Here is a 10698-nt window from a genome sequence, read left to right as displayed (position 1 = left end):
TGACACCTTGAATCATGTGTCAGTACATCTATTGCTTGGTTTTGCTTTGGTTATCTTTAAACAAAACAGAAAATACAACATTTAAAAGGACAAGTTGCCTCCCTATTGATTGAAGATGAATGGTGAGAATTCACACCATGGTTGTGAATTTACTGCTCCTTTTCAATGTCAATAGTTGTTGTGGAAAAAAGCACTGTTAAAGGACAAGTGAGCACAAACATGTTAGAGAAGCTCTTCAGAGTGTCAGATCTGGCTTACAGAGTTCAATTCATGTCAAGGACAGAAGAGCAAAAATATTTACAAGACTTTCTGTGAGGACTAGTTTCTCAACAGGCTGCTCTGAGATTTGACTTCTGTTTATCTAATCCTTACAGCTCCAGATGTCAGCTCTGGCATGGTCAATGTGACAAAGCAGGGAACCTTTATTACTCAGCAGTATAATTGAAATACAAACATCTTATAAGTGAAATAAGTTCAGACAGTCATGAGACTTCAGAAACCAAATTTAAACACAATATTGGGCTTTTGCCCAATAAATCAAACTTTATATGACATCTATACAGTTGTTTCTAACACAGGAATTGATTGCAGGCATTCCAGCTGACTAGTCCGATATTTCTCTATGCCAGGATGATATGAATGCTCCACAAATGAAGGTTTTATATGTTCATCCATCATATCTTCACTTCAGAAAATATCATAACATTTAGTCTAACCAAAATGTTATAATTTGCATCTGAATGAGAGGTGCAGTTGCATTCTCTAGGCCTTGCCCATTCTATGCTAAATATTTTGAATAAAAAAAAAACTTTAAAAAAAATTGCTCAATGAATATGCAGTCCATTCACACACAAAGTGACTTCATAGAGATTTTTTTACAGATACAGTTAGAGCTGAATTTATGTGAAGTAGATATCCATAGATAATTTAAAATAGTCAGAATGCGACATAACTTGTAGCATTCTGCGATATAAATCACAAAAATGATTTAGCTATTTTTATAGGAGTTTTTTTCACATCCGTCTCACTTTGTCATGACTCGGGTTCAAATAAACTGCAAATAGGTATTACCGCTGTTTTAGAGACTTTACACATTTATTTAAACTTAAAAAAAATCAGCTTGTAGCTGGTAAGGTACTGACTACTGATACCTACTTCGCATTACCCACTTAATAAAAAAAAAAGCCATTATGTTATAAAAGATTTCAAACAGTTGATATAATTTTGTACAATTAGTTCTGATTAGAATATTGAGTCAGTTAGTTAAAGCCACTTTAAGAATATAAAATGATTTTGTTTAAAGATCATAAGATCACAAAATCTCAAATCCACTTATACAAATGTGTTTAAAAATATCTTTATTAGAAAACTGATTGTTGAAGCTTTCTGCGTCACTCTTAAGGTGGTTTGCTTCCTCTGCCTGCCTTCCTCCTGTCTTTGCTCTCCTCCCTCAGTCCTCCTCTTCCTTTATTTTCTCTCACTGCAGCGATGGCGGTAGAGTGCCGTCAGCCTGACAGTCCATCCCCCATGCTGCCTTGCTCCTGCTTCTCAAAAGGGCAGGTAGGCCCGTCCCTGGCTTGGTGCCTGATGGGGTCCGACAGCCGTGTGTTCTGGGATTACAGTTCCTGAAAAGCGAGGCATTCGAACACTGGCTGCTTTTGTCACAACACGGCCACTGTTTGCTTTTTACCCGACAGCTGTTCAAAGAGTTCCTGTAGTCCACATGTATGTTGTGAAGGGAAAGATCCAAGAGGTAACTTCTGTTTATTAGGAGTCAAATGATGTCTGCTTCCACCTTGAGCTTAGGTTTCCCCTGTAAACAGGTTTATTTCAAAGGATCATCATGTTGACAACAATAAAACAAGTATTGTTTTGAATCAAGCAACACTGGGTTAACAGGTCACTGTTGAACTAAATACTGTGAATTAAGGAGTGTGGTGATGTGGCCTGTTTTTCTGGTGTTGGTTAAAACTCTGGCAGGAGCATTTTGGATGAGTGTCCTAAGATGTTGTGTCCCTTAATGAACCATTTTTACTGAGTCCTGTTTTGGCAGAAAAGCCTGGATTCTTGTAATATTTTAAGATAGTTGTAGTAGCTTTTTTGTAGCTAACATTGACATCTAAGTTCATTATTATACTTCAGTATCTAACAGTTTCCATAGTTTGATGAGTTTAGAATTCAATCTTGCATTTTTGCAGTAAGTTCTTTATTTTGAGCATTACATTGTAGGATATTCTGGTCTTTGTGTTATCAGCAAAAGTATTGAAAAAAACGTTGAAAGAATAAGACTTGGGGGATAATAAAGATATTAACTAAAGGTGGTCTAAAAACAAAGCCTTGAGGAACTCCACTTGTGATCCTGATGACACCTATGAGATTTCAACCAACTTAGAGTAGTACCCAGCTTTTTTGCTAAATTAATCAGTATGTGTTGGCAAAATGTTTTGATTGCAGCACTGAGATTCAATCATGCCAAGACAAACATTTTTTGATGCATCACTGATCGGATATTTGTGATTTTACACTTGTACGAGTGTAGACTCAGAACTATGGTGTGATCAAAAACTCTAAAAAATGAAGGAAGGAAATGTAGAAAAAAACACAAAAAGATATCAGCTCAATATAAGCATGAAAGCAAAATCTAAACTGAGCCATTACACCTGAGATGTAAAACACAATGATACAAAATAACCTAATGCATAAAATACATAGAAATATAAAAATGTTTCCTACAGATAAATGACAGCTTCGGTTCACTCCTTTCTACATCACTTATGCTTCAAAACGAGTTTTGCTTAAGGCACCACAAAAATGTCTTCTTCCTTTTCTATGGCTGAAATATGTTGAGGAGGCTGATACTGTAATTAGCAAGTCATGCTGATGAATGCTTGTTCTGCCGGTGGGAGCAGCTGGTCCAACACCGAGGAATGATAATGAATGGATAGCCTAACATAGGGAGATGATCTGTTCACAACAGCACAGGTGGCACACACCCCAGACGTGAGATAATTTAATAACAGAGAGAGCTAAAATGTTCTCTTTGTAATTAAAGTATAACAAATGTTTTCTTGTGCAGTTCTAACACAAAATACATCCTTTTAGAATAAATCCTTAGATTTATTCAACAACGTATTATTACACGAGACAATTTCTTAGCAGCTGATCAAGCAGTATAACGCCATCTTGTGGCAATGTTGATATTGCACAAAATTTATACTATTCAGAAAGACGGAGTGCCAAAAGAATATTCTTTATTATACATACAAATTTAATTAAAATGCATGACATATGTGACAAAAATTACACATTGCTTAGCAACATTAAAATTTTTTTCAAATAAATCAACAGAATTATAAAATAATTTGGTGAGAAACAATCATGTTTCAAACTTGGAAATAAAATACATTGTAGATATTTAACATTATGACTTTGATAGTGGGTTTATTCCTTCATTGCTGATTTTTTAAACATATAATAGCTTTTTGATTCTATTTATGCTTTGAAATAATTGTGCAGGACTGAATCAGTGCAAATCAAATAAGACAAAATTCAAAGCAAACCATTTTGTGGGAAGAAGCACCGGTTGAAACATAATCCTGACATGGAATCAAAGACTTTACATTTCCACCACATGTAAGGCAAATGTGACTTCAGCTAAATGTTCTGTTTGGTTGTGTTTTGTTTATACATTTAAGCTAACTATATAGTGTACATAAAAACAGATTGAGAACCTACATCTTAAAATGATCTCCATCTTTCAAATCAATTTGCTTGAAATGCAAATTAGGAAACATTCCAATGCACATCTTTGGTGACTGGGCAAAAAAAAAAAAAAAACACTTCATGAAACATTAAGACAGAAATGTAGTGAGACTCGACGGAGAAAAAAATAGAGCATATGTGAAAAGCACATTTCAATTCCTGACAAAGAAACAAAAAATCACAGTTATTTTCTAGTGGGAGATGAACTAAAAATGACAAAAATAAAACAGACTACTCTTTATTGGACAAAGGCCAGGATGGGTCCCGAGTGAGGGTGACCCACTGCTAGTTTGTATCTAATGTTGAATTAGTGAGTCTTATTTAAGGTTTTTAAGCTGCTGGTTGGTGTTGATGATCTTGGCATCCATTGTATCCACTTTGTTAAGCAGGGATCCGATGGAGTCGTCCTGGTCATTAATCTCTGCCTGAAGACCGAGTCCGAGGTTCTTCAGTCTTGCCAAGCCGCTGGACATTTCATCTAAGTCATTCACAGAGAAAGTTAGACATTATTCTTACGTTAACCAAGTATTAGAAGAGCTATTTAAAATCAAAATCTTCATCTCATATGTATAGGGATCTCTTATTTTTTCATAAAGTAGAATTGTATACATTGTATAGAAAGATATACTTTATGAATATATGCTTAAACCAAAAGCAAAATTAACACGTTTTAACATTTACAAAAGCTGTATTAAAAAGAATTCAGGGTTGACAAAGATAACATAATGATTTAAAGAGTATCTTTCAGAATTACATACACTATAAAACTAGTAATTTAATTATAATAATTAAAAGGGATAGATTTTTGTTACCTAAATTGTTGTCAAGCGTCTGGTGAGCGTCCCTCAGGTATCTGTTCTGAGGGTATCCATTCTGTCTGGAGGAGCTGTCATCCATCGATGCAGCAGCTCCAAAACCTGAAACACAATAATTAGAAATAGCTTCAGCCAGATGATGATGATAATATCAAGCTGAGATCTTCTTTGTGCCAGCTCTCACCTCCTGTATCCAACTTTCTTAGATTGGGATGGCTGGCCTGGTACTTGTCCTCGTGTTCTCTGCTACCAGACATGGCAGTCTGTAGTCTGCGAAAGGGAAGCATTGTTCAGCCAATCAGTGAAAAACAATATATCAGGGGTCTCAAACTCGCGGCCTGCGGGCCAACTGCGGCCCTCGGGACGATAGTTTGTGCCCCCGCCTTAATATGAAAGTTTAATGTTAGTGCTGCCTGCGAGTTTGATATAATTGGCACTTTTCAGTGTTGTGTGCGGAGCTGAATGAACTTACCAATCACGGTGGAGTATATTGCTCTCGGGGGCGGGACATCGGCCGGGCCTATTTGCATTTTCTATTTGTCATTATTTGCATGCGGTACATGAACAATTTCCGCGGCCGCTCCCGCTTCATGTGCTTCAGCATCCAGTCTAGACCCGGAAGTTGCTGACCAGTGTAACGTAATTAAGGTTAGGCGCTGTAACGCTTGGGTTGTGTTTAAGGGAGGAGAGGAGGCGGCAGATTCGTCAGGACGGTCAAAAACTCACAACCACACTGGTACTGGGAATTCCACAGTGTTGTCCTTTAATAAATACGCTCTTCACCAAACTTACAAAGCCCAGTTGAACGGCTACTATATTATCAGACATGAAAATTGAGCAGCGTCCAAACAACCCCTAACATTACTAAAAAGTTAGGGAGCTAACATGTCCGTCTAGCACGTTTCTCCCACGCTCTCTACAGAGAAGCCGTGGCGCATACTTCTGACATCATTAGCAATACTAGAGTATCTTAAAGAGACACTACACAATTACGGCTGTTACAGCGCCTGACTATGGCCAAATATGGTAATAGGCAATCGGAAAGGTTCGGCTGAGGAGACCGTGTGTGTGAATGCGGCCCAGCCTCACCCAGACTCTACCTCCAGCGGCCCCCGGGTAAATTGAGTTTGAGACCCCTGCAATATATAATCCCACCTGAAATGATTTTATCTGTTCTGACCAAATTTCAAGCTGTGCATTTAAATAATATGTTGTATCAGTGTCTCTAAGAGTCATAAAAACACTTCACAATCAAATAAATTATGAATTTTTCATTTAAATATGATTAATGTACAATTTGTAATGTTTTTCTCCTATGTTTTTTTTTATGTTTATAAACTTTGGTTGAAATTTCATCTTAAAATCACAGAAGTTGCATTTTCAAACAAAACATGTTACAACAATATGATATGATCTGGATTTAATTCAAACCAACGGAAAATATTCCGTTTCCTTGAAAGCGTGCTTTAACGCCAGTAACCTCTTGTTTAACAAAAGCTTCAAGAGCTGATAAACACACACTAATCTGGTCTACAACAAACAGGGAAGTGACGATAAGAAACTGACACAAGAGAGGAGGAAGAGAAACTTGCCTTTCATTAGCCTGATAGGCCTTTGGCTCTTCAGGTGTAGGTTTTGTTTCTGGTTTGCCCTTAAAGTAGTTGACAAGTCCTCCCCACACACTCTTGATACTGGTGATATGCCTCTGACTGGTTTTCAGGTCTTCATCCATGTTATCTAACATCTTGTCCGTTCGCTTCAAGACCTCACCCTGTCGCACCAACTCCTAGAGAAACAAATGCCAAATTAAAAAAAATTATGTAAAGATGAAGAATACGAAATTACAGCATGCAATGACTGTTTATCACACAACTTTAATTATTTTAAAAGCAAGAATTGTGTGCACAGATTTGGCTTTCTCTATGATCAAAATCTATCTATCTGTATAACTGTTAAACTTTTATTTTAAAAATTATTTACTGTGGCATCATTGGATCTCAGAAAAAGAACAATTCACACGAATCCTTAAAAACCCAGTGTTACCATTAATGCTTAGTAATATAAAAAATTCTATAATTTACTGAGGGACAAAAAAATGTCAACAACAATGATATAGGGAGGCTTTAAAATTCAATAAGTCAGTCAATACATGTGGCCTGACAGGCAGAACCTTATTTGAGAGGTTTTACAAGATGGAGAATAGATTATAAACAGAAGCATGAATTTGATTTCCATTACAGTTTGATTGTACTAAAAGATATTTTACTTTTAAACAATGCTGAAAAAGGTTTTTGTACACCAATAAAGTCAAGATAAAATGTCACTATGAATCCATACATTTCTGTAATTCATCTGTATTTAATTTATCACAATTTTTTAAAATAAATCATTAGGTATAGCTAATGTTTTATCACTAATTTTAATGTGTTCTTTAAGTTTGTTTTGAAACAAATAATATCTTAGGAACTAGTCTTTTAATTTAAAAATGTATTGGGATAATCATCAAAACTGCTCCATTCAGGAAAAAAAATTGTGATCTAAGTTTTTTTGTCCTTTTCCTCCAGTGAACATGACTTTCATATCAATGATGGGTGCTGCTGTGGACATCTGACTGTACCTCTGCAGTTTCCACACCCATCTTCTCAGATTCATAGATGAGGCTCAGCGAACGGTAAGAGCTGTCCACAGCAGACTGTGCAGTGCGCATCACTTCCTGCTGAAGGTACCTCTGCTGCCTCTCCGCATCCGTCATCCCACTGTCACTTTCATCTTCAAAGCCACTCCTTTTGGGCTTAAAATCTTCCTCATTGTCATCAGCAAATGGGTTGAGGGATGTAGGGTAAGCCATCTGTGAAGGAAACACAGTGTTTTGACTAAATAGTGTTATCTAAAGCTTTTAGTGTGTAAGCAGGATTAGCTTTAGTCAATAATGAGCTTTTACCCTTGGTATGTTTTTGTTATGTAAAACTCCTGAGTGAAGTTAAGGGCATTGTGTGAAACTAAATCAAAATGCTGACCTAACGAATGAAGCAATCAGTCTGGACATGAACTACATGACAAATTCACATTCAGTTAATTTTACTAATTATTGTTTAACACATGTGAAGAAATAATCTTTAATCAACAATGTAATTTACTCTGGAAAAGAGTTAGCTTTTGTAACATAGTTGATAACTGAGTAAGCAACACTGTAACTATTACATAACGCACTCTATTATCTATAATTACAAAGCTTATTAATTATGAAAAGATATTATGCTAATCTTAAGATTTGTTTATAAGATAAATTCATTAGCTTTAACGAACCTCCACAGAATGAACGCGACGTTTACGTGACAAAGACAGTTAAATACATCATTAGTTGTAAATGTAGCTGTATTACAAAGACAAGCTTTTTCGGTAGAAAGACGGCTAAGCAGCCAATCAGATATGACCCATGGCCACACCCGGTAGTAAATAAACTACAGCTAAAAAAAAACTTGAAAAAATGAAGTTTTTCCTACTTTTATATTGGATTCAATCTAAATGACATTTCAAAAATGACAATAAAGACCAAGATGACAGATAAACCTTTTCAGTATCGATGCCCCAGACGTTGTTGTCGCTCGCTCAGCTGACGGTTAGCACTTCCTGTCAGGTTTGCTGACGTAGCTGCGTCATGTCGTAAGTGCTATTACTGCGTGACAAAAACGCAGACATGCTGGAGCCAACTGCTACTCAAATTAAAGAATTTAAAGTAATTACAAATAAGACGTATGTAACTGGAAAAATTAAAATGGACATGTTCTGGTACGTTACTGTTTCAGTAAAGAATAGCAATAAAATCTATTTTGAGTTTTCATCTTCTAGCTATTCAATGTCTTTTACCAGGTTTTATCATGTTAATTATTGCAGTGTGAGCTATTCCTGACACTTGTACATCTCTCTCTTGAGCCTTTTCCCCCATTTGAGGTAAATCCTGTTCATTAATGCTAAAACCGGTTTCCTTTTAGAAATATGAAATGTCTTGCCCAGTGGAGCCATTTTTGAAGAAAAGTAAGATATTTTGTTAGCATTTTTAAAAAGAAAGTTAAAGAAGCTAAACTTAAAGCAATGTATGTGTGAAAAGGTTTTCTTTAAAAATGTAAAAGATTATTTCCTCATAATGTGATTTTTTGTGACATTCACAAATAGCTTATTCCCCTCAGAAATATAGAAACCTGACTTTTCATTGTTTATGAAAGCTAGAAAAAATATGTGACCACAATTTAATCTTCACACTGTATAAAGGTGTCTATAAGAATAAGAATAATTTAACTAATTATTTCAAAAATAATTTTACATCTTAATGTTTAAAATATGAACATTATCAGAATCAGAGGAGTCAGAAATAATTTAATTACCAACTCTGTGTGCATAATCTTGAGACTTGCCGTGGTCATTGAAATCTCCCTTTCTTAATACAACAACAAACCATAATAAAAAAAACAGCCAAAATAGTATTGGACTATAACAAATTGCTCAGATAAACAGAGGACTACTCACAACTGTGCAATGGGACACTACTTGTATATTCAGTTATATTTAATACATTTTAATATTAATGGAAAGGTAACAAATGTAATATATTTATGTAATTTATTAATTCACTGAAAAAAAATCTGTTTTTTTAGATTAATTACACACAGACATAAGCCTGAAATCTTTATTTCTGTTAATAATGATGATTGTTCGTTTTCAAAAAGGACCTTTCTGACAAGCAGACCAGAATGCATATTCTAATTTAATGAATGTGACAAATTAAATGTGAAGTACCTGAAAATAAGAAAAGCAACATTTTTACAATGGTTTATATACAAAACATTCAGGGATATTAGATAGTTAGTGAAACATGCAAGACAGGAACAATAAAAAATATTCTATATAAATCCTTTCAGCGGTACTACTACGACTACTAGTAGTAGTATTACTACTACTACTACTACTAAAGATGATAATAAAAAAATAATAATGTTTTGTTAATTTATTTTGCCTGTAAAATTGTAAAAAAAAATATTTTACCTTCTTTATTGGTTTTCTTTTAATGTTTATTTATTTTTTGCGTAATTTGCACAGATTAACCACAAATGATTAAACAGCTGGCACTCGCGGCTGGGTTTGTCCGCGCCGAGCTGCCGTACTGCGGCTTCCCCAGCGCTAGTAGCAGTACCTCCGCGGACTCCTCTCAGTGGCGAATTCATTCCGCAGGCTTCATGTAGAGACGTAAACATGGCTTTGGTGGGAGGCAGTTCGAGAGGTTTTTATTTCAACACAGTGCTGTCTCTGGCCCGCTCGCTCGCTGCCCACAGACCTGCCACTTTGGAAAAGGTGAGAAAAAAGAAAAACGAACGTTAGTCGAGTTGGTCATTATGAACGTTGGTATTCAGGGTTTCGCTTCGCTTCCGCACAGGCGGCGTCTTTTTATTTTGATCACAGACCTGTCAGCAGAGCTAATATTTTGACGGTTCTGTGAGCGTCGGTGATTGGGAGTAACTATTGCGGGTTTTTTTTTTGTCTGTATCTTTATGTAATGTTTGAGAAGGGGTGGGATGTAGATGAAAATACTGTCGGTGCTGAGCTGTCATTTACTGCATCACACTGGCAGAGTAGTCCGACTGGATGAATGCTGCAGTCAAACAGGTTTACAGATCATTGACGAGAGCTCACTCCTTATACAATTACTGACCTGTTCTTTAGAGGAGATCAAATATCGACCTTTATTTATGATTTTTTATTTCAAGTAGTAAAATAAGTCCAACATGTTGAGCCAGGAGTCCATACGTTGTCAATTAAATTATTATCTTATTTAGCTTCGAGTTACAGTGACACGTTTACACTTTGCCATGTCATACTAAATTAAATAAATGTTCACCTTGTAGACTGAAATCATTGCACATCAAGGTGAATTTTCAAGACGAGCATAAGATGCACATGCTAAATTTTTGTTGGAGATTTTGATCAGAATACATACAGGCTGGATACATACACACACTCACATCTCTATCAATTTTGACTGGATATTTGACCACACTTCCTATCAGAAATAACAGATCACGATGAGATATTTTGATTTCCTGTATCCCACAATATTTAAGTATATTCT

The 10698-nt window shown here is 35.8% G+C and overlaps 2 protein-coding genes across 5 annotated transcripts in view; one reads left to right on the top strand and one right to left on the bottom strand.

Annotated features, from left to right (window-relative positions):
• Positions 1-3236: 3236 nt before the first annotated feature.
• On the bottom strand, positions 3237-8262 carry snap29 (synaptosome associated protein 29). Of its 2 annotated transcripts, none has more exons than XM_028034742.1 (6): positions 8148-8262; positions 7195-7425; positions 6170-6363; positions 4762-4847; positions 4575-4679; positions 3237-4240 (listed from the first exon to the last, which is right to left on the bottom strand). In XM_028034742.1, exons 2-6 carry the CDS (start codon positions 7423-7425, stop codon positions 4080-4082), a joined length of 777 nt encoding a protein of 258 aa, XP_027890543.1. In that variant the 5' UTR covers positions 8148-8262; the 3' UTR covers positions 3237-4079. The 2 variants fall into 2 exon arrangements, with proteins under 2 accessions (XP_027890543.1, XP_027890544.1); XM_028034743.1 differs by lacking the exon at positions 8148-8262 and adding an exon at positions 7884-8061.
• A 1472-nt stretch (positions 8263-9734) lies between these two features.
• Positions 9735-10698, top strand: part of pi4kab (phosphatidylinositol 4-kinase, catalytic, alpha b) — a 31340-nt gene continuing 30376 nt past the window's right edge. For all 3 annotated transcript variants that reach the window (XM_028033667.1, XM_028033668.1, XM_028033665.1), the window contains exon 1: positions 9735-9923. In XM_028033667.1, the coding sequence (XP_027889468.1) occupies positions 9825-9923 (99 nt within the window). In that variant the 5' untranslated portion in view covers positions 9735-9824. The remainder of the gene's footprint in view (positions 9924-10698) is intronic.

This window comes from Xiphophorus couchianus, chromosome 12, assembly GCF_001444195.1.
Source record: "Xiphophorus couchianus chromosome 12, X_couchianus-1.0, whole genome shotgun sequence".
Lineage (NCBI taxonomy): Eukaryota > Metazoa > Chordata > Actinopteri > Cyprinodontiformes > Poeciliidae > Xiphophorus > Xiphophorus couchianus.
Note: the sequence above shows the minus strand (reverse complement) of the source record. Positions and strands in the feature narration are given on the sequence as shown.

Excerpts from the sequence above, each read along its gene's own strand:
- snap29 (XM_028034742.1), bottom strand. The coding sequence starts at position 7,425 with ATGGCTTACCCTACATCCCTCAACCCATTTGCTGATGACAATGAGGAA. Across the intron at positions 6,364-7,194 it reads TGGGTGTGGAAACTGCAGAG|GAGTTGGTGCGACAGGGTGA; the intron begins GTACAGTCAGAT and ends TTGTTTCTCTAG. Across the intron at positions 4,680-4,761 it reads AAGAAAGTTGGATACAGGAG|GTTTTGGAGCTGCTGCATCG; the intron begins GTGAGAGCTGGC and ends ATTGTGTTTCAG.